This window comes from Mus musculus, chromosome 8 (assembly GCF_000001635.26).
Source record: "Mus musculus strain C57BL/6J chromosome 8, GRCm38.p6 C57BL/6J".
NCBI lineage: Eukaryota > Metazoa > Chordata > Mammalia > Rodentia > Muridae > Mus > Mus musculus.
The window spans coordinates 111,001,729-111,025,475 of NC_000074.6; the positions used below are offsets into that span (position 1 = coordinate 111,001,729).

The 23,747-nt window shown below is 44.1% G+C and overlaps 1 protein-coding gene and 1 non-coding gene across 4 annotated transcripts in view; both read right to left on the reverse strand.

Annotated features, from left to right (window-relative positions):
• Positions 1-1,457: 1,457 nt before the first annotated feature.
• Ddx19b (DEAD box helicase 19b) overlaps positions 1,458-23,747 on the reverse strand; it is a 28,566-nt gene continuing 6,276 nt past the window's right edge. For 2 of the 3 annotated variants that reach the window (NM_001190786.1, NM_172284.5), the window contains exons 2-12: positions 22,238-22,286; positions 20,673-20,726; positions 19,232-19,367; positions 18,901-18,993; positions 13,837-13,939; positions 11,026-11,140; positions 9,557-9,734; positions 8,993-9,230; positions 7,453-7,615; positions 6,922-7,113; positions 1,458-6,583 (exon numbers count right to left, since the gene is read on the reverse strand). In NM_001190786.1, coding sequence (NP_001177715.1) covers positions 6,522-6,583; positions 6,922-7,113; positions 7,453-7,615; positions 8,993-9,230; positions 9,557-9,734; positions 11,026-11,140; positions 13,837-13,939; positions 18,901-18,993; positions 19,232-19,367; positions 20,673-20,726; positions 22,238-22,286 — 1,383 coding nt within the window. In that variant the 3' untranslated portion in view covers positions 1,458-6,521. The remainder of the gene's footprint in view (positions 6,584-6,921; positions 7,114-7,452; positions 7,616-8,992; positions 9,231-9,556; positions 9,735-11,025; positions 11,141-13,836; positions 13,940-18,900; positions 18,994-19,231; positions 19,368-20,672; positions 20,727-22,237; positions 22,287-23,747) is intronic. The other variant, NM_001190800.1, reaches the window with a different exon arrangement.
• On the reverse strand, positions 14,722-14,802 carry Mir3473d (microRNA 3473d). The gene has a single exon (NR_039583.1). It is a non-coding gene; the product is annotated as a microRNA 3473d (primary transcript).

The window sequence follows — 23,747 nt, forward strand, 5'->3', positions numbered from 1 at the left end:
ACAGAACAGTTCTTTGCAACCCCTGCTGCTGCAATCTCAGAATTCAGTAGTAAAGACATACTTGCCTAGAGTACAGGGGAGAACATACACTAAAGAAGCAGTTGTTGGGGCTGGAGAGATGGCGCAGCAGTCTACTCTTCCAGAGTTCTTAGTTCAGTTCCTAGCAACCACATGGTAGCTCACAACCATCTATACTAGGATCTGATGGCCTCTTCTGGCATGCAGGTTTACATACAGATAGCACACTCATATACATAAATCTTTAAAAAAATAAATAAAAGCAGTTCTAAAATGGCATGAGACAAATATGTTAAGAGTGTGGGGGCCTAGAACCAAAGTCTAGGGGACTTTGACTATGGGGGAGTTGAAGGGCAATTCACATAGCCTCTCTGTGCTTGTTTCTCTATCCATGAAACAAGGATCATAACACATTTGCTGTGAAGAGAGGATGTGTTCATTTATGGTAGGCCACCTAAGTCTGCCTACTGAAAACTAGGATTAAAGCCATGCATTGGCACATCTGACAAGCCACTGTTTTGCGACTTGTGACACAGCAATGGACTTGGTATTTTATCAGGTCGGGGCAGGGAGCAAGATCCACGCTGAATCCCAGGTTTCTAACTCGAGCATAGGCAACTGTCATGGCATTCTGTGAGGTCAAGCTGGAGGAGAGACTCAAGAGCAGGACTCAGGGTTTGGGTTGGCGGTGTTTGCTGGGCTCCATGTTGTTTATAACACAACTAGAAACCACCCCAGCTACAAGCCTATCCCAAAATTCAACAATCAGGTGTTGGGATAGATTTGGGGGTTTTCCAGCAAACAGACCCATAGGATTGAACAAAGTTGCCTGTGGCAGAGAAGAGGAAATGCCCAAGAAGAGAGGCATGAGGAGGTGAATAAAAGTGTCAAGGAGCCTGAGGTGTGGTCAGATGTCCCAATGGCAAATGTTTGAGTGCCACTAGTTCCTTTAGGAAGTACTGCTAATACTGCTGAGAAATCAAATATGAGTAGAAACCTCCATCATTCTGGGGATCCAATGTCCCCTGCTGGCCTCCACAGACACTGTGTGTGGTGCTTTGAATAAGCTTTGGCCCCATAGACCCATGTTTGAATACTTGGTTTAGGGAGTAGTTCTGTTAGGAGGTGTGCCACTGTGTAGGTGGGCTTTGAGGCCTCCCGTGCTCAGGCTCCACCCAGTGCGGATGAGACCCTCCTCCTGGCTGCCTGTAGAAGACAATCTTTTACAGGCTGCCTTCAGATCAAGATGCAGAACTCTCATCAACTCCAGCACTGTGTCTGCCTGGATGCTGCCATGCTTCACACCATGATGATAATGGACTGAACCCCTGAAACTATGAGCCAGCCCCAATTAAATGAGTTGCTTTGGTCAATTGTTTCTTCACAGCAATGGAAACTCAAAGACACTGGACAAAGTTAATGCAGACAAAATACCCATACACATTTTTAAAAATATATTTATTTAAAAAGACGAGCAAGTCTTAAAAAATAAAATTTGTGTGTGACTATGCACCATTGCCCCACTACTGAGGTCTAAGGACAACTCCCTGAGGCTAGCTAGTTTTCTCCTACCTTTAGGAACTGGACTGCAATAACCAGTCATCTCACTAGCCATATCTTGATAATTTCTACGCATACTTAGCAGCTACTGCTGTCAGATAGCAAAATGAACTAAACACATACACACATACAAAACCCAAACCAAAAGAAAGAAACAAACAAATAAACAAACAAAAAAGCAGGAGAGGCATGCCCTCAGGGAATATTACAATAACTTACACTCAGTAGGCTGTTCTTAAGTTGAAGAATTGGAATGGGAAAAACATACTGAGCAACAGCAGTCTTGTAGGGAAAGCTATTTCTTACGTTGGCAAAAGCTAGCCGCTCAAAAAGACAAAGATCTGCTCTCTCACCCTCGTCCCTCTGTCCATTAACTGGAGCTAAGGCAGAGGGGAGACATGGTTCATTTGGACAGCAGGCATGTCAGGCATCACGGTAAAGCTTGACCTAATCTTTTCATTTTGAAGAGACATGATCTCACTACACAGTCTAGACCTCTGTAGCCCTAACAGTACTCTAAAGTTTCAACCATCAGCCCTGCAAGTGTTAAGATTACAGCTGTGTGCCACCACACCTTCCTCCACCTTCTAGTCATTCCCCACTTCATGACTGAAACTACGACAAGAACAGCCACTCCCCTGCCCCATCGGATTCTAAAGCCAAGACAGTCTGGAGGCCAAGAAAAGCATGGGTCTGCATCTTCACACTAGGGTTCCAAGCTGTTCTGGGAAAGCCCTATCTCAGCTAAGGGTAAGAAAAGCAGTGTATGTGCCTCAGCATACGTTTCTTGAGTTAATTCCGTGCACCAGGGTCCTTTATAGAAGACACCATAACAGCCACGCAACAAAGCACAGGATATTTACTCTCAAGCACAGAAGCAAAGCCATGTAAACTTGCAATGAATTTCTATGAGTCTAGTGTCTCTAAAAGAGGATCAAGAGAAACTTGAGAGTCCATGAAGCCTTCAGCATTACCTCGAGTGGTGTGGGCAGAGGAGGCAGGCAGTCCAGTTCCCTCCTCCAACAACAGAAAGCCAATTTTGCTACGCTGATTTCAGAATCCCTCATCCTGCTGCTAATGCTCTCATGTTGATGTCTCCCTCCAGGCCTGCAGGCTCACCTGTCCTCAGACTACTCAGCCCTGGCTACTCCGTCACAGCAGGACACTGGACTGTGAGACAGTCAAAATTTAGTTGCCAGGTCATAGTGGCTCCTGCTTAGAATCCCAGCACTCAGGAGGCTGAGGTAGAATTGCTTTGATTTCCAGGCCAGTCTGTGTTAAACAGTGAGACCCTACACCAAGCACAATAAAAACTGAACAGCAGCAGCAGCAGCAGCATTTTATCCTGTGAACCCTGACTTTCCCACACAGGGCCACCTGAGCTGTGTTCCCAGGGGATCTCTGTCACCCTTGTCATCTTGACTAACACAGCTAAGGCTGGCCTGTTTCTAAGTAACCCAGGCTGGCTTTGAACTCAGCAATACTGTCTCAGCCTCCTGAGTGCTGCAATTATAAAAAAGGACCACTGTACCCAATACTTTCTACTCTTTTCCTTTCTGAGACAGGGCTTGCTGTAGGCCAGGCTAGCCTCAACTTCTCTTTGTACCTGAGGATGAGTCCTTTCCTTGCAAATCTTGTCACGAGCCTGCTTCCTCACACACAAACCCCACTCCTTTATTCAACATTCTCTGGCCTCTGGAACTCTATACCAGTCTCGGACACTGATTCTGTAAGAAATAGGAAAGATCTATCTCCAGGTGCTATGCCCTGACCCAGCCTCTTATTGCCTAGGTTAGCTTTGAACTCCTGAACTTCCTGCTTTTATATCACAAATGCCAAGATTATAGGCATGAACTACCATGTTGAGATTGTTTTTTGTTTTGTTTTATTTGTTTGTTTTTTGAAACAGGACCTATGTAGGCCTGGGTTTACTTTCAACTCAAATCCCTCTGGCCTCAGCTTTGCTAACGCTGGGGTTACAGGTATGGACTATCACTCTTGGTATGCAGGGACTACAGGTATGGACTATCGCTCTTGGTATGCAGGGACTACAGGTATGGACTATCACCGTTGCTAATGCAGGGACTGACTGGTATATACCATCACTCCTGGAGGATGCACCCACAGACTGACCTTACATGCTGTGACCTAAATCATCCTGTTTTACTAAAGTGGAATGGTGTGTGTATTTGTGTGTGTGCGTATGCATGTGTGTTTGTGAATGCCTGGCAAGTGAGCAGAATCCTGGTTCTATGGAGATGCCCTCGTTGCTCACGTTCGAACAGTACCACCTGACATAGACTAATACTAGCTGAAGGTGGTATTAACTTTACTTAATATATCACCAACCACAAGATACTACTTGCTTCTTATAAGCATTACTGTCTTAGTAACATGAACAATTCATAATTAACACCAGCAAAAACTATATCGTGCGGGGTGTGGTAGTGCACACCTTTAATCCCAGCACTCAGGAGCTAAAGGCAGGTGGATCTTGGAGTTCAAAGCCAGCCTGATCTACTATAGAGCAAATTCCAGGACAGCCAGGGATACACAAAGAAACCCTGTCTCAAAAAAACAAAAACCCCAAATCCCTAAAAGACTATGTCTCAACAACTTATCAGATCTTATGCATGCATATAACCAATAAATGATACTCAGAACAAAAATACCACAGTCTGGCATGATAGTACACACCTACAATTCTAGCACCCAGGAAACTGAGGCAGAAACTTAAGTTTGAGGTCAAGGAATAAAATTCCAATATAAATATGTTTGTGGATAATGAGCATCACAAAACTTTTCATTACACAAAAATATGTCTTTCCCTGAGCTTCTCCCTTCTTTCTTTCCCTGAGCTCCTTCGTCCAAGAGCTCAGTTTCTCACTCCATAGATACATAACAGTCAAATCCCTGGGATCAAGGCTCTGTAAGCTCAATACATTCTTAAGGCTCCAGACAGTGCTAATCTGCCCCTGGGGGATAGATGGTGGCAGGAGTGAGTGTGGGCTGGGAAAGAGTATGGTCCACATGACACTAGTGACATGCCAGAGCCATTCACAATGTAGGACTCACCTTTTTAAAAGGTGGAAAATCTTTTGGGAGTCTTCCTAAGAAGTTTTTAAACCTTAAACTAATGTATATAACTTCACAGACACCATGAAACCCATCCAGTATTCTCCGAGGTGCAGGACACTAGGTTAGGAGTGTTGATCTACACTCCCACCAGAAGCCACTGGAGGGGCTGCTGCTCGCCTTGCCCAGTCTCCTTCTCAGACTCAGGGAAGAGTCATACACTTCTCTAACTACAGTTCTTGTTTTCACTTATTTCAAGTTTGATCCACAGTATTTTGGGAGAAAAAGTTTATTCTTTCCTTTTAAGACTCCTAAAATAGATCAAAGTTGGCCAGGAGCCCACAGAGAATTCTATTCAAATACCCACTGGAGAGTGGAGAACAAGCACCTGTTGATTTCTCTGTGACATTGAACCACCACCAGGTGGTAGCCATGGCACTCTCCTTTCCCAGGGGACGGAACTGGCCTTAAGATATGGGAACACAGGTCTATACTTCTCACCACAACAAGCCTCTATCATGGCTGGAAATAATAGTTCAGAGTAACCGTGCTTAGGTAGCAGAACGCAAGGCTTTGAGTCCCAGCACAACACATACATGCAACAAAACTAACAAAACAAGCCCTAGAGAGAAGACTCACCCCATGTCCAAGTCAAAGAACTGAAGAGGATGCTTCTCAATCCCTCCACATTGCTGTCACTCTGTAGTATCTATGGCCTAGCCAGTGTGAGAAGTTCTCTGTTTATTGTGTGCTTTTACTGTCCTAATGATGGATGCTAAGGGAGAAAGCAGCAAGTACTTGTTGATTACTCATTGTGGACAGACAAACGGCTGTGGTCCGTCCTGTCCCTCATCACACTCACTGTGAACACAGACCATCAGAATCCCTTTAGAGCCACGTTGCCCAATATCTGCAGTCACTCCCCAGCTCTGACAGGACTAATCTTTCAGGAACTGCAAACAAAGCAAGGAATTTTGGCAACTGCTGACCATGCCTAGCCTGCTCTGATCAAGGCTGCCAGCCCATCAGAAACTTTAAGCTACAGTACTCACTTAGAACCCAAACCTCAGTACCCTGTTATTTGCCTGGGACTACTAACAGTCCAAGTGATGTTACAGATGTAAAAACTATGGTTCAAGTACCCATGATCCAGGTGTTACCGGAAGCCAGAGGCACCACTAATCCTCCAGGACAACTTCTCCACAGGTCTTGCTGAAGTATGAGCCAAGAACTCACCAATAACTAGATTTGCCCATGTTCCTGAGCCACAAAGCTTAAGGAGAGGCCCCAAAGGCATTTTGGTCCAACATGGCAAATCTTTTCCTGGAAAGAATGTCAGCAGGGGTCAGGTAACACACAGCTTAGCCATTACACACCAACCAAGTCCTAAGCAGCAGTCCACAGGCCAACTCCAGTGCCTTGTGCCATCTTCCTGACACACGACTGGCTTATATCCTCCTCCTCCCTGAGGACTCTGCCTCTACGTGCTCTCTGTTCTGTGCTGTCACTTCCACGAGGCTGGCCTGCAAACTCCAAGTCACAAACAGCTAAGGTTTGTCATGAGGAATCCTAGGCATATTATCTAGATCAGTGTGATGGGAAAATACTGTCCAAAAAAAAAAGATGGGACTTGAAAAGGTAAATTTCTGTGTATTCATGCCTAATCTTCCAAAGTTGTGTAAACACATTTCTACCATCCCTCATCATTTGCACAAATTTGTCAAGTCCAAACGTAATTCCGAATGAGGTAGGTAGTCTCTACTCAGCCCGTGGTCTCTGAGGGGCCCGTCAGGCCTATGCCATGAAAGCACTAGACTCCCAGGCAGGGAGCGCTGAGGGTGGCGCCAGCCCATGGAGAAGCGAGCGCCTCAGTTGGCGATTTTCTCAATCTCGTCCAAATCATCTGTGTCCAGTCTTTCTATCTTCTTATCTGAGGGGGAAAGAGAAGACGGGAGGACATCTCACCATGAACTACCGAGGACACGCAACAGAAGTCACCCAGGACAGGGTGGCAGTCTGCGGAGGCACCTCCCTGAGGGACAATGATGCTTCCTCTAGGCACAAGCAGGCTTCCTGAGCCTGAGCAGATAGCACCAGGGCTATCTCTGATCATAGCTACCAACTTCCCAGGAAGTCAGGTTCTCCCAGCCTGGTCCCAGGGCACTGATATTGCAGTCCCTGAGCCCCGGATATGCAGGGACCACGAAAACCTGCCCTCTCCCACACCCCCTCTGAAAGGGATCCAGGCAGAGCCAACCCGGCACTCACTAAAATGCTCCTGGATCCTGTTGAGGATATTCATGCTGTGCTTGCTGTCCACCATGTTGACCGCCAGACCCCTCTTGCCAAAGCGGCCAGTGCGCCCAATGCGGTGCAGGTAGGTCTCATTGTCTGGGTTCCCGTCCTTGTCCACAGGGAGGTCAAAATTGATGACGACAGACACCTGTTCAACATCGATACCTGTACAGAGGGGTTGGGGGAGGCAGGCAGGAGACAGAGGGGCACCATCAGCCACACGTACCCACTTGGGCTGAAGACATGCCTGGGACAGGTCACATCTGGCATGTGGCCACTAAAGCGCACACCACTAAAGAGGGTCTGTAGCTGAGGCCGTAGGACACAAGTCCACAAGACAGGGAGCACCTGGAAACCTTCCCACCAAGGCAGACTGCGGGCTTCCCTTCCACCCTCTCCTAGGAAGGAATGTCCCTCAAACCCTCCGCCTCCACGAGACAAGAACTTTTCTTGCTCACAGGGCCTGGGCCCCCAGCCTGGTGAACGGGGCCAGTCTCTGCTCACCACGGGCACACACGTTGGTGGTCACCAGAACCTTCTCTTTGCCTTCTCGGAAGCGCTCGATCACCGCAGCCCTCTGCTCCACCATCATCTCTCCACTCAGCAGGGCCACCTGGTGGCCCTCTTTTGAGAGCTCTGCTGCCAGCCAGCTAGCTGTTTTGCGGGTCTGGAAAAACAAGCAAACAAATATGTAAGAAATATTAGTACCTAAAGAGACTGATGTGGATCTACCCTGTAACCAGTTAAACATTAAACGCAGTAAAATTGCCAACCTGATAGTACAATAGTAAGCAAAAGTGTCACAAGGGAAACAATTTTACAAAATTTTCACTACAACACTACACTGGGGTCTGCTGAAATGGTGCAGTGGGCTCCGACTCACTGTCAAGCTTGCTGACTAGAGTTTGAATCCAGAGACTCACATGGCGGATGAAGAGAACTGAGTCCTCAGATATACTGACATATTGTGCCATGTCCACACACACAATATGTAAATGTAACAAAAAGAACTCCTTCAATTTTAGGACTTGGGAAAGTGAGGTAGAAGAGATTTAAGATGGCTAGTCTGAGCTACACAGTGAGCCATTTACCTCAAAAACAAATCTGAAAGCCGGGCGGTGGTGGCACACGCCTTTAATCCCAGCACTTGGGAGGCAGAGGCAGGTGGATTTCTGAGTTCCAGGCCAGCTTGGTCTACAAAGTGAGTTCCAGGACAACCAGGGCTACACAGAGAAACCCTGTCTCAAAAAAAACCAAACCAAAACAAACAAACAAACAAACAAACAAAACCAAAAACCACAAACCTGAATGGGTCACAAAAGGAATTGGGGAAATCAGAGAAGTTCTACAATTCATGACCCCATTAGCTGCATTCATTCTCTGAGATGTCATGAAGAAAAAAAGTCAGACATGCAATGTCAGAGACATGAAGGGATGGTTCTGGGTAGAGGAGTCTTGAGACAGAACTACTAAATGCAGTGAGCAATCATTGGTTGGCTCAACTTTAAGCTAACATGAGCAATGATGCCTCCGTAGCTCAAAAAATATACTGCAACTTTAATCCCAGCACTCAGGGGTCTGAGAGTGAGGCCAGCCTGGTTTGAAAAGAGCTCCAGGACAGCCAGGGCTCCACAGAGAAACCCTGACTTGAAAAACAACATAAAGAAAACAAACTAACAAAATCCCCCAGCAAATGAACGCACAGGGGAATGTTTGTACTGACAGAGAGGATGTGTCTCTTGTCTCCTAACACTACTTTCAAGGGCTTCCTCCTGGGACAAGAGCCAGCTTGTTCCGTAGCTTCCTTTTTCCTAGGAGTCTGCAGCAGCTTGCTTTGGATTTTCCAGGAACATATCCCTACAAATAGACACCCATCTAGGAATGCTGTGTTAAACTTACAGAACCCCTACAACATGACCACTAAAGAAACCATTTTCTCCATTCCTACAAGCTAGTTCCTTGCTACAGAGAATTTGGTCCCTTTGAGTGACAGGCTGAACGATCTAGGGACTGTGCATCTGAGTAGGCCGGGACAGCTACTCACATGGCAGAAGATCATGGCTTGGGCGATGGTGATGGCCCCATACAGATTGCACAGGGCCTGGAACTTCTCCTCTCTGTTATTGCAGAGGACGTAGTACTGTTTGATGGTGTCCAGAGTCTCCTCCTCACGCTTCAGCTTGATGATGTTGGGGTCTGGGACCACCTTCTGGGCAAACTTCCACACCGAGTCTTCAAAGGTGGCCGAGAAAAGCAGCATCTGGCAGTTTCTGGGCAGCATCCTGCAAGTGGAGGCCCGGGCACTTTGCAACATTCCAAGGCGGTAGAGCCAGAGGGAAGGCTCACAAGCTCAGCCTCCCCATTCTAGATGGGCTGCAGCCGCAGCAGGCTGAGGTGAGCAGAGAGCATCCTGGCATGGAGGAGCAGACCCAGCAGGGCACTGGGGCTGAGTGAGGGACCCAGGCCTCTCTCCCCAACCCATGCTGGCAGCATGGTGACAGCTGCTGTGCAAATGGCCCACCAGACCAATGCAGCTGCACAGAGCAGAGCAAAGAACTCAAAGATGCAAGAGGAGCTCTGGCCAGTTCCTCCTGGCTCTAGTTCCTACCTCTGGATGCGGATGCTCTGGTCTTGGTGGCCCTGAGTCGCTATCATCACATCAGCCTCGTCCAGAACAAACACCTTGATCTTCTTGGGGTCAATGAACTTCAGCTTGGAGCACCAGTCCAAGACGGTCCCGGGGGTGCCAATGACAATCTGCTCACTCACCTTCTGACCCCTCTCCACTGTGGAAAGATAAGTTTTCATTATGTGCAATCGGCCGGCTCTCAGCTGGGAGGCATTCTGAAGCTGCTTTGTAATAATTTCTAACAATTTTCTGTTTATATTTTAGGGAAAATGTAAAATGCCACCATAATATCTAGTGGGCACATAGTTAATCAAATTTAGGATTCGTGAAATTATTATAAAATTTTTATTATTTTTGTGTTTTGTTTGTTTTTTCATTTTTGTTTTTCCAGACAGGGTTTATCCGTTTATTCTGTGTAGCAGTGCTCTTAACTGTTGAACCATCTCTCTAGCCCTTCTGGCTCCTTTTAAAAATTATTTTTATCTTTTTTTGTTTGGTTGGTTTTTTTGTTTTTCTTTTTTAGAGACAGGGTTTCTCTGTGTAGCCCTGTCTGTCCTGGAACTCACTTTGTAGACCAGGTTGGCCTCGAACTCAGAAACCCACCTGCCTCTGCCTCCTGAGTGCTGGGATTAAAGGTATGCGCCACCATGCCCAGCTTTATCATTATTTTTTGTTACATCCTTAACATATAATTTCATTAACTCACCAGGAAGTGGTGGCACAGACATGCATGTAGGTAAAACACTGTTGCACATAAAATAAAAATACACTATTAAAAAAAAATCCAGAAATGGTAGTGGATGTCTATAACCTATAACACACAGGAAGCTAAAGCAGAGCTGTGAGGGCAAGACCAACCTATACTTCAGCAAACTAAAAAATAAAAAATTTAAGTATAAATGGGCAAGGGTAAAGTAGATGCTAAGTTTTCTAGGAAATTGTTAATTTATTTGGTTGTAACAAGGGCATTGTGATTATATAATGTCCATATGAGGTGCCTATAAAAGATTCAGGAAGAATGAACTATAATAAGAAAGTTTACTTTTTAAAAAACATTTATGTATGTATGTATGTATGTATGTATGTATGTATGTATATCAGTACACTGTAGCTGACTTCAGAAACCCCAGAAGAGGGCACCAGATCCCATTACAGATGGTTGTGAGCCACCGTGTGGTTGCTGGGAATTGAACTCAGGTCCTTTGGAAGAGCAGCCAGTGCTCTTATTCTCTGAGCCATTTCTCCATCCTGACAATTTACTGACATTTAACAAAAACATACAAACATACAATAAAGAATGTGTGGCAGATGTTACGTTTTCCGAACCAGGGCAGGAAGTACACATGTATTCACTGAACTGTTTTAACTGCTGGGGATGGTCTGAAGGTTTTCAAAAATAAAATAAGTTGTTAGTTTCATTTATGCTCTAGGCCCATTCTTCTACTCACATTTGTTGCCTCGAACAGCATAAGCTAGCTTCAGTTCAGGGTAAAACTTGCCCATCTGCTCAATCACTTTTCCTGTTTGAAGAGCAAGCTCATAGGTTGGAGAGAGGCAGAGACACTAGAGGAAAAAACAGAGAACAAACTGAGAGCTCTTAACAAGTGATGGCCAAGGACAATCCCCCTAAGAACCCACTCATCCATCTGAGGCCAAAGGAAAAAAAATGTAGCATACAAAACATCTCTCTCACTCTCTCGGTTTTTTGAGACAGGGTTTCTCGTGTAGCCCTGGCTGTCCTACAACTCACTCTGTAGACCAGGCTGGTGTCGAACTCAGAAATTCAGAAATCCGCCTGCCTCTGTCTCCTAAATGCTGGGATTAAAGGCGTGCAACACACAACTGCCTGACCCTCTCTTCCTTTTGGGGCCAAGGTCTTGCTACATACATAGACCAATGTGGCCTCCAGATGACTATGTAGACCAGGTTAGCCTTAAATTCAAGCTCAACGTGTCTCAGCTTCTCAAATTTAGGAATTATAGGCATGTACCACCATTCTTGGCAGTTGTCAGAATGTTCAAACCTATGAGAATAATAAATGTGGTTCTTCTACAAGTAAACGTCAAGCCCCTTAGCAGTCCTCCCGGATGCAAACACCACGGGTAGCGCAGGCGGGTAAGCTTTGTGCTGTCCGGAAACATTAGCCCCTCTACTGCCAGTCAACTTGAGTTCTGGTTTATATAAAACGGAGCCAAGTCAGATGCTTACGTTCCCAGCACAGAAGAGGCTCATTGCTGTGTGCTCACAGTCCTCCCGAATTACACACTAAGTCTCAGCACAGCGTGGCCTCTACAGAGTGAGAAGGGGAAGGAGTTGACCCTTTCTAAAATAATCATAAGGGTTTTTTAGTTTATTTAAGATGAACATATAATGAGCCAGGCGTGGTGGCGCACGCCTTTAATCCCAGCACTCAGGAGGCAGAGGCAAGTGAATTTCTGAGTTCGAGGCCAGCCTGGTCTACAGAGTGAGTTCCAGGACAGCCAAGGCTACACAGAGAAACCCTGTCTCGAAAAACCAAAAAAAAAAAAGAAAAAGATGAACATATAATAAAAATATGAAATGCCATTTACAATTTGAAGGAAAATGGAGTGAGGATTATAGCCTATAATGTATGTGTGTGTATGTGCATGCATGGGTGTGCACTTGTGTGTGTGTATGTAAGCAAACATACATGTGGATACAGCATAACATGTAGAAAGGTAAATATTTGATAATGGAAGGACAGAATGCAAGAAAAGAAAACATAAGTCATAAAGGAGGCTATAAAGCTAATTGTTTTTCCAGCTTTAACTCTGTCATGAATTTTCTTCGGTGTGTGTGGTGGATAAGGGCATTAAAATAAAGCTGATAGTTGCTGTAGTATGTCTGTGGTACACGCCTTTAATCCCACCACTCAGGAGGCAGAGGTAGGTAGGTAGATCTCTGTGAGTTCAAGACCATCTTGGTCTACATAAGTTTTAGGACAGCCAGGAATACATAATAGAGACCCTGTCTCAAAAATAAAACAAACAAACAAACAAAAAATATGATAATGAAAATATTAAGGACCTGAGTTTTATCCCCAGCACCCACACTGGCTCACAACCATCTGTAACTCCAGTTCCAAGGATATGATGCCGCCTTCTGGTCTCTGCAGGCACCAAGCACACACCTGTATATACATATTTATATATAGTCAAGAAAGAAAGAAAGAAAGAAAGAGAGAGAGAGAGAGAGAGAGAGAAAGAAAGAGGGAGAGAGAGAGAGAGGGGGGGGAAGGGAGGGAAGGGGGGAGGGAGGGAGGATCCAGTGTAAACATCCATGCTTCAGAATGATTTTTCTAATTAAATAGAAATTCATTGAAAATTCTTTGACTTTGGGTTTGGCTAATCTCAGTGCATTATATTTTCTACCTGCAAGTCCTCTCAATAAATGATTTTTATTATATATTTTTTCTTTGGAGATTATACTTGTATCATTTCCCTCTTCTATTTCCTCCCTCCAAACTTTCCCTCATACCCCACCCCTGCTTTCTTTCAAATCCATTGACTTTTTTTTTTAACTGTTGTTAAATGAATGTGTTCCTGTGGTGTGTGTGTGTGTGTTCCTGTGGTGTGTGTGTTCCTGTGGTGTGTGTGTGTGTGTGTGTGTGTGTGTGTTCCTCAACCTGCTCAGTCCAGTTCCTTGAATGTATACATTTCAGGACTGACCATTCAAAAAGAAAGAAAAAAAGACAGGGTCTCACTCTGTAGCCCAAGCTAGCCTAGAACTTAACTACGTAGCATATGCTACCCTCAAACTCTCCTGCTTCTGCCTACCCTTTATTGGGATTACAAGTGTAAATACCTTGACTACCCACAGCTTTTGGTTTGTTTGTTTGTTAAGATTTATTTACATGAGATTTATATGTAAGTACACTGTAGCTGTCCTCAGACACTCCAGAAGAGGGCATCAGATTTCGTTACAGATGGTTGTGAGCCACCATGTGGTTGCTGGGATTTGAACTCCGGACCTTCGGAAGAGCAGTCACTGCTCTTAACCACTGAGCCATCTCGCCAGCCCCTTGTTTGTTTGAGACAGGGTTTCTCTGTGCAGTCCTGGAACTCACTCTGTAGACCAGGGTGGCCTCAAATTCAGAAATCCACCCGCCTCTGCCTCCAGAGTGCTGGGATTAAAGGCGTGCGCCACCACTGCCTGGTTTACCCACAGTTTTTAGTCCAGGAACTATGACCCCTTTAGGCTGTATGTTAGTAGCAAACCCTGATTCCTAAAGTCCTTACCTGGGCAAACTTGTTTGCAGGCTCTACTTGGCTGAGCACAGCCAAAACAAAGGCAGCTGTTTTACCCGTACCAGACTGAGACTGGGCAATTAAGTTCTGTGGGCTGCATGAAAAAGAAAATGTTTAGAAATATCACTATCATTGTGGTCTGAATGAAAATAGCTCCCATAGTCCCACAGGGAGTGGCATTATTAGAAGGTATGGCCTTGGTGGAGGAAATGTATCACTGGGAGTAGGCTCTGAAATCTAAGAAGCTCAACCCAGACCCAGTGTGTCTCTCTGTCTGTCTGTCTGTCTCAATCTCTCTGTGTCTCTCTTTCTCTTCCTGTTGCGTGCTGACCTGGATGTAGAATTCTTATCAGCCCCCTCTCCATGACTGCCTGCATGCTGCCATGCTTCATGTCACAATAATAATGGTCTGAACATCTAAACTATAATAAGCCAGCCCCAAGTAAATGTTTTCCTTCAGAAGAGTTGCCATGGTCATAGTGTCTCATCACAGCAATAGAATCCTAACTACACAACTACCAAATAAGTTTTCTTTTTCTTTTTTTGTTTTTGTTTTTGGTTTGGTTTGGTTTTTGTTGTTTTTTTCTTTTTTTCTTTTTTCTTTTGACTTTCAAGACAGGGTTTCTCTGTGTGGCCCTGGCTGTCCTGGAACTCACTCTGTAGACCAGGCTGGCCTCGAACTCAGAGTGCTGGGATCAAAGGCATACGCCTGGCTTCTATTTTTTTTTCTAAAAAAAAACTTATTTATTTACATTATGTATATGAGTGCTCTGTCTTCATGCACACCAGCAGACAGCATCTGAGCCCACTACAGATGCTTGTGAACCACCATGTGGTTGCTGGGAATTGAACTTAGGGCCTCTGGAAGAACAGTCAGTGCTCTTAGCCACTGAGCCACCTCTCCAGCCCTCAAATAAGTTTTCAAAGGGCTGGAAAGTGGCTCAGTGGTTAAGCACACTTGCTTCTCTTGCCGAGGTTCTGAATTTGATTCTCAACACTGACATGGTGGCTCACAACTGTCTAACTCCAGTTCCAGGAGATCTGAAACTTTCTTCTGACATCCTTGAACATAGGTAAGCAAGAGACACACACACACCTATGCAGGCAAAACGCTTTCACAGAAATTTAAATTTTTTTTTAAAAATAAAAGTGAATAAAGCTTAAAATGACATTTTAAATTTCCTTGACACAAGGAGACCTTGGATTGGGTAGCAGAGTCACACAGAGATTCTCAAGCACTTTTACCTATAGTCGAAACGGCCAGGGATTCAATAAAATGTGACTTACTTTGAGTTGTTCTACGCTCAAAAACTAATCAAGCCTTCCTTCAGCCGGATTCTTACGTTAGTACGTGCACACACATATATGTGTATGTGTGTTCACATATGTGCACAGGAAGTGCAGAAGTTGACATCATGTATCTTCCTAGTTTGCTTTCTACTGCTGTGGTAAAGATCAGAGCCAAAAGCAACTTGGGAAAGAAAGGGTTTGTCTTGCTTACGCTTCCCAGGTCACAGCCCATCCTGGAAGGCAGTCAAGGCAGGAACCTGGAGGCAGGAACTGAAGCCCATAGATGGTGAACGGGTGCTGCTTATGCCTTGCTCTCCGTGGTTTACTCAGCTCCTCCTCCTCTTCCTCCTCCTTCTTTTTATTATTATTTTTATATATTTTATATATATATATATATTTTTTTTTTAAGACAGGGTTTCTCTGTGTAGCCCTGGCTGTCCTGGAACTCACTCTGTAGACCAGGCTAGCCTCAAACTTAGAAATCTGCCTGCCTCTGCCTCCCAAGTGCTGGGATTAAAGGCGTGCGCCACCACCGCTCTGCTTTTTTTTATTTTTTTGCCCCTTTGAGACAGGGTTTCACTGTGTAGCCCTGGCTGTAGACAGAGCCAGCCTCACACTCACAGAGACCGGCCACCTACCTCTGCCTCCTGAGTGCTGAGAGTACAGGAGTGCATCAGCACCTCCTGACTCACTTTCCTACTTTCTAAAATCCAGAATCACTTGCCAGGGTGGTCCCTCCCACTGGGTTGGGCTCTCTCACATCAAGCATTAATGAAAACAAGTCCCCTCAGATGTGCCTGCAGGATGGAGCCACTTTCTCAGTTAAGGTTCCCTCTTCCCAGATGAACTAAGCTTACATGAAGTTCACAAAAAGCTAGCTAGCATAGATTACCTTCCTCAGTAGCTTCCCATGTTTATTTTTTGAGACAGTATCTTTCACTGAACCTGGAGCTCTCTAATTTGACTACATTGGTCAGCAACTCGCACAGACTCCCCTGCCCTTGCCCCTACAAGCATGAAGACAGAACGCAAACATGGGTCACTGCTACATCTAGCTTTTTATGTGTTCGCTAGAGATCCAAACTCAGGTCCCCATATACGCACAGCAATCTGTACCAAATGAGCCACCTCTCTCCAGGTCCTCATTCAGATCTTCCAATGTCCTTCAAGGTTCTACGGATCTGGTTCCCTGGTATCTCTCATCTCACATCTCTTTCTCTCTTTCCCAATCTCCCTCCTCTTAAATGACAATTGTCATAATGTTGCTCTGGCATATCAAGGCTTCTGGACTAGCTGTAATTTGCCTGAAACCATCCTACCCAAATGTTATGGTAACTACCCAAATGTTATGGTAACTACCCAAATGTTATGGTAACTATCTCCTCTACTTCCTGTAAAGACTCAGGTGTCCTCAACCTGAAACTCTCCAACAAGCACTTAACTAACAAAGCGTAACCTAGCGTAAAACTCCTTAAAACACAAGACCAAGGGTTAAGTGGCAAGGTCTGTGAAAAGGATGGCGAGTACCAATTTCGGTTCTTTGAAGGTAACAAGGAGGCAGCCCTAACATAGCCCAAGAAGAAATCAAATAAGAAACACAAGGCTTTCAGACATAAGCCTTAACAAAAGGTGTGTGTGCGTAAATATATCAAACTACCTCAACTGCATATATGAAAATATCATACCAAAACCCACTATTTTGTCAACTAATACAGGACAAAAAAAACCAAACCTTGAGAAAATACAAGTCAAGCCCAGGGAAGTGTCTGTTCCTCACAAGCAGAAATAAGGAATTTAAGGAGCTGGAATGTGTCTTAGTTGGCAGCTGTTCACCTAGCATGCAGGAAGCCTTAGACCCCAATCACTGCATAAACTTGGCATGACTGTGCATGCCTATAATCCTAACACTTGGAACTTGAAGGCAGGAGGATTAGAAATTCAAAATTATCATCTCTGGAGATGGCTCGACATTTATAAACTCTGCTTTTCCAGAGGATATCAATTTGGTTCCCAGCACCTTGTCAGTAGGCTAAGCTGTGATTCCCACTCTAAGGGATATAACTCCCTCTCTCTCCTGACCTCTAAGGGTACCTGCACACATGCAGCATACACTCAAACAGACATTAAAAAAGAAAGAAGTCAGGGCTGGAGATGGCTCAGCAGTTAAGAGCACTGACTGCTCCTCCTAAGGTCCTGAGTTCAAGTCCCAGCAACCATATGGTGGCTCACAACCTTTGTAATAGGATGCGATGTCTGAAGAAAATGATGGTGTACTCACATACATAAAATAAATAGATCTTTAAAAATAAAAAAGGGAGGCTAGAGAAATGGCTCAGTGGTTAAGAACACTAACTCTTCTTCCTGAGGTTCTGAGTTCGATTCCCAGCAACCACATAGTGGCTCATAACCATCTGTAATGGGATCCTATGCCCTCTTCTGAAAACAGCTACAGTGCACTCATATAAATAAAATAAGTAAAAGCTTTTTTTTTGTTGTTTAGTTTTGTTTTTCAAGACAGGGTTTCTCTGTATAGCCCTGGCTGTCCTGGAGCTCACTGTGTAGACCAGTCTGGCCTCAAACTCAGAAATCTGCCTGCCTCTGCCTCCCGAGTGCTGGGATTAAAGGTGTGCGCCACCACGCCTGCCTTTTCTCCTTTTCTGTTCCACTGTTGTTGTTCTTTACTTTCTCCCCTTGCTTCCTTCTTGGCAGTTAACACATAAGAAATGAGAGAGAGAGAGGTAGAAGAAGAAGAAGAAGTCGAAGACGAAGAAGAAGGAGAAGACGACGAGACGAGACAAGACGAGACGTGACAGGGGAAGGGGAAGGGGAAGGGGGAAGGGGGAAGGGGGAAGGGGGGAAGGGGGGAAGGGGGAAGGGGGGAAGGGGGAAGGGGGAAGGGGGAAGGGGGAAGGGGGAAGGGGGAAGGGGGAAGGGGGAAGGGGGAAAAGAGGAAAGGGGGAAGGGGAAAAAGAGGAAAGGGGGAAAAGGGGAAAAAGAGGGAAGGGGGAAAAGGGGAAAAAGAGGAAAGGGGGAAAAGAGGAAAGGGGAAAGGGGAAAGGGGAAAGGAAGGGAGAAAGGAAAAAAGTCATCTTCAACAACATAAAAGAATTTGAAGCCAGCCTGGGCTATACTGAGATTCTATCTCAAAACAACACTATTACTATCTCAAAAAATTAACCTTACACGCCACCAAAAGCAAGCAAAAAACATCAAAAAGATCCATAGACAGATACATGAAAAGAAGAGTAAAACGAAAGTGGTAGAATCTAGGTTGTAGGTATAAGGGCATTTCCCTATAAAATCCTTTCAAATTCACTGAACATCCTAAGCTTTTCCTAACAACATGCTCAGGGTAAAAATAGCAACTTGAGGCTGGTGAGATGACTCAGTGGGTAAAGGTGTTCGCTGCCAAGCCTGACGACCTGAGTTTGATTCCTGGGGACCTTATGGTAGAATCGAGAACTGTCTCCCTCCATATGTCCTTTCATCTCCACAAGTGTACCATGGTGCATACATGTGCTCTTCACACACAAATAAGTGTAATGAAAGTCTTTTTTAAAATCCGGACAAATAGTTAGTATGCATTTTTTAAAAAATTGATGAGGCTGGCCTTGACTTCAATTTATAGCTTGAGCAGACCTTCAACTTTTCATTCTCCTGACTCAGCTTCCTAAATATCTGAGATTATAGGCATGAATAGGCTTAAATTTTTTAAAAACATATTGAAATAGTAAATGACAGATGTAGTTATATTGAGTTACATACGGTTCAGCAAGCATCAAAGGCAATGCATTTTCCTGTATTTTGGAAGGGCGGTTGAAACCCATAGCATAGACTCCCTGGAGAAGCTGTGGTTTCCTGGAAAAGGCATTAAAGATAAAAGTCACTGAGACTGAAGAACACACAGGATGTAGCTGAGAACACCTAACCACTAAAGTTTTTACATAACACTCAAAGCAGCTACATGCATATTATTAACCTATTATATGTGTGTGTGTGTGTGTGTGTACCTATTGTGTAGGTAAACATAATGCTGTATGAAAAATGTGTAGCCAGGCCATGATCTCTGTCTGAATGTAAGTAAGCCACTACTCACAGGCGAAGCTCTTCGAAGGACTTCACTGAGTAGAGCGGGGAGCTTGGGTCCCTCTGCAGGACTTCCACTTGGTTGGTGTTATCCACAAGATTGCTTCTGATCAGCTTGTTGAGTAAAGACTGAGCAGCTCTGTCCTCTGTCAGGAAGAGAGAACACAAGAGTTTTTAAAAGTTCATGAATTTGCCAGGGATGATGGCACACGCCATTAACCCCAGCACTTGGATGGCAGAGCAGGTGGATCTCTTGTGAGTTTGAGGCCATCTACAGAGACAGAGTGAGTTCCAGGACAGCCAGGGCTGCACAGAGAAACCCTATCTCAAAAGAAAAAAAAAGTCCATGAATTTAACAGATATTTTAAGTAATAACATACACATGTATTAGAGTTCCTAATATACCAAGTTTGATATTTAAAATATAATAAAAAAATGGATAATTTCTCTATTCAATGTCACCCCAGGTGAGTCTAACAGTAAAGCTTCACACTGGCAAAAAGACAAGAGGGTCCTTAGGACCTGCTTGCTCGCCAGCAGTCTGCTCAATTAGTGAGCTCCAAGTTCAATGGGAGACTATCTCAAAAAATAAGGTGGAAAGGTCAGGCATGGTAGGATTGGCCTTGAATCTCGGCACTAAGAAGACAGAGGCAGAGGTAGGCAGATCTATGATTCCCAGCCAGTGCATAGTAAGTTCTAAACCAGAGAGGGCTACATAGTTAGACACTGTCTCAAGAGCAAAAAGAGGTGGAAAGTGACTGAACACAATACCTGTAGTTAACCTCTGGTCTACACCCACACCCACATATTCATACACCCCACACACCTATACCCCAACCCACATACCACACACCCCATACCCAAATCTATACTCCCACACCCACACACCCAAACCCACAGACCCAAACATCTAAACATCCACACCCATCCCTACCCCCACACCCCACCCCCAAACCTCTACTCTCACCAATACTCACACATCCACACGCCCCGCCACACACACACTCCACACACACACACTCACGTACACACACACAACATACACACACACACACATACACACACACACACACACACACACACACACACACACACACTCCACACATACACATACACACACACACACACACACACATACACACATACACACACACACACACACATACACACACACACACACACATACACACACACTCAAACACCCACCCCTACCCCTTTCACACATCCCCACCCCGACATGTGGCAAAGGCCATCAATACCAGCACTCAGGATAGAAGAAAGAAAACTACCATAAGTTCAAGGCTAACTCAACTGCATAGATTTGTAGGCCAGCAAGGGATACACAGTCTTGTCTTAAAAAAAAAAAACCTTAATAAATAAGTGAACAAATAAGGCCTCTATAACCTTTTCCCTAGAACATGGAACCTCATTTATAACTTGAACACTGTTACCTTTCTCATCTTCCTCTGTCTTCTCTGTGTTTGCATTGGTCTTAACAACAGCACCTTGATTAGATACAAAGGAGAGATGGCATTCAAAAGTTCATCCTATTTTTAGCAATCAAGACAACTCTAATTCTGGGGGGGGGGGGAATCATCTAATTTTTGCAAGAAAACAAATGAGGAAACCAAGCCACTACTAAAACTACTTTATTCTCTCTACATAAAGCTTCGAGACACTGCCTATCTGTGGTTATTTCCAGATCCCCTTACCCTGGTTTAAAAACAATGGCATGGGGACTAGTGAGATGGCTCAGTGGGTAAGAGCACCCAACTGCTCTTCCGAAGGTCTGGAGTTCAAATCCCAGCAACCACATGGTGGCTCACAACCATCCGTAACGAAATCTGACTCCCTCTTCTGGAGTGTCTGAAGACAGCGACAGCGACAGTGTACTTACATATAATAAATAAATAACATCTTTAAAAAAAAAAAACCAATGGCATGCTCCTGTCACAGTAGTGACATTTCTGAAATGATACAGGATGAGAACTACAACTGCATTCATTAGAAAACATCTTTGTGCTCAATAAAGCATCTACAACTGTGTCAATGTGAACACAATGCCATAAAAAGTCTATATAGTAAATTATTGACGAATAGAAATATATACTCAAGCAACATTGTAATCTGTAAAAATATACACACAAAAAATATATATATATACACAAGATTATCAAGTGTTTTCAGAATGAGGTAATTAGCATTGCTCTGTACTCGACTGACTGATTTTGCTGGTTCTATTTGTGTACCAAGGGTAAGCACTTACCACTAAGGCAAAGCCCCACTCCTCTACCTTACACTTTTTTTTTTAAAGATTTATTTATTTACTGTATGTGAGTACAACATAGCTGTCCTCAGACACACCAGAAGAGGGCATCGGACAGATGGTTGTGAGCCCCCATGTGGTTGCTGGGAATTGAACTCAGGACAAGAGCAGTCAGTGCTCTTAACCGCTAAGCCATCTCTCCAGCCCTCATCTTACACATTTTAACAGATATAAATTCAGGATGATATTTAGAACATGAAAACTGACAAGGTGCTCAAACTGTATGCATCTTACCCCAAACTGAAGATGAAAAACAGTTTTTAAAAAATCATCTCTGTCAATATAGTCCTATGGTTAAGTAACAAATTAAATAATTACATGCTAGCTAGGTACTCTCATTCTAAACATTTTGGTTTTGTTTTTTTTTGTTTTTTTTCGAAACAGGGTTTCTCTGTATAGCCCTGGCTGTCCTGAAACTCACTTTGTAGACCATGCTGGCCTCAAACCCAGAAATCTGCCTGCCTCTGCCTCCCAAGTGCTGGGATTAAAGGCATGCGCCACCACTGCCCGGCTTCTGTTAAATATTTTAAACTAAACAACCTAGTTTATTGATACACAAGTCAAATAATTATCAGTATTCACTAGTCCTTTGTCCAGTATAATGCACTAATTATCCAGGTAGTTGCTTTATCAATATAGAAATACCAAAGAAAAATTACATTTGTTTATAAACTAACTTTAGCTACTCACCATTGGCATCTGGTTTGATTTTCTCCTCCTTAAGATGCAAGTTGCTCAACTAAATGTGGGGGAAATGGAAAGTGTCAGGAAAATCATATGAAAGCCTTGGAACTAACAGAGCCTCTCTAATTAGGGGGAAGAGCTACTCTCAAGACTCCCTAGGCGCACTCAGTAAAATGACTCATTAGGTTGCTCTGTTGGGTTCCTTTTTGCTTCCAAATGAGTGAAAGAGAATAACAAAATTTCCCCTAAAAGCAGTAGTAGGAAAGAAAAGAAAGAAACAAAAAAAACCAAAACTACATAGTAGCCCCAAACTCAGATTTCCTAATTACAATTTCTAGACAGAATTATAGAATTATAATTTGTAAGTTTTCTTAATGTTTTGATTTACAAAGACTTTCTCAGTGGGATTTCTTCAGAGCTGTCACTTTCTCAGGTCCTGAAAGGAAAGAAATGTGAAGATTGGACAACCGCAGTCTCCTTTAGACAGCCAACAGTGGACAGAAGAATCAAGGGCAGAGAGTTATGTCTGGCTAAGTCCAACCAGATCACAACTCCATGCAGCCTCACGTGCAAGCTGCCTTGGGTTGCAGTTGGACAGTTTAACTGGGCACATCTTGGAGTATTCCAACACCGGACATAACCAAAATTGCCCACACTGGGTTGAGGTGGGGCTAAAAAAGAGGAAACAGATCAGAGAAATGTTTCAAGGCAAGAATTACCAGGATTTTGTCTAACAGTATAAATTTAGATATATACTGGTATAACTTATGCCTGCCCATGAGAATGTAACCACCTTAATGTCAGGGACTACTTCATCTCTGCATCTAGCACAAAGCAGTTAGACTGATCATCAAATACTAAGTGAAGACTCAACTAGCATCTGGGAAAGGGAGAAAAGAATACAAAATCATTACAAGAGATGGTTAGTTCTTAAACCACAGACAGGTTCTCTATATCTCAGTCACTAAATCCAAAAACAAAGACAAGGGGAATAAGGTTAGGAAGCAGGAAAGAAAAAAGTTGTTAAATGGGTGGCTAGCTGCAGATGGAGGAACCTCATTTGTCTTCATGGAAACTAAAATAAAACCAATAGTCTGTCTGCTTTAGTGTTCCCGAGCAACAAAAGGAAACATATGGGAGAGAGTAGACAAAGGAAACTAGCAGAGGGATTAGCAGAAAGGATATCACAAACATGTAAAAAGACTCCATTCATTCTGGGATCAAGAACGTTAACTGGCAGTAAGTGCAAAGCCTCCAGTACACTGTGCGGGATAGCAGCTATCCACACACTGGGGCCATTGCTAAAGCACTCCCAGTATCCTACCAGGAACATGGTCTAATGGTAGTACTCATCTTAAAAAGAGAGCCACAGAAATACCTAATAAAAAATGGAAAAAAAAAACAAAAAGAGAGCCACTGCTGGGCATGATGGCGCACGCCTTTAATCCCAGCACTTGGGAGGCAGAGGCAGGCAGATTTCTGAGTTTGACGCTAGCCTGGTCTACAGAGTGAGTTC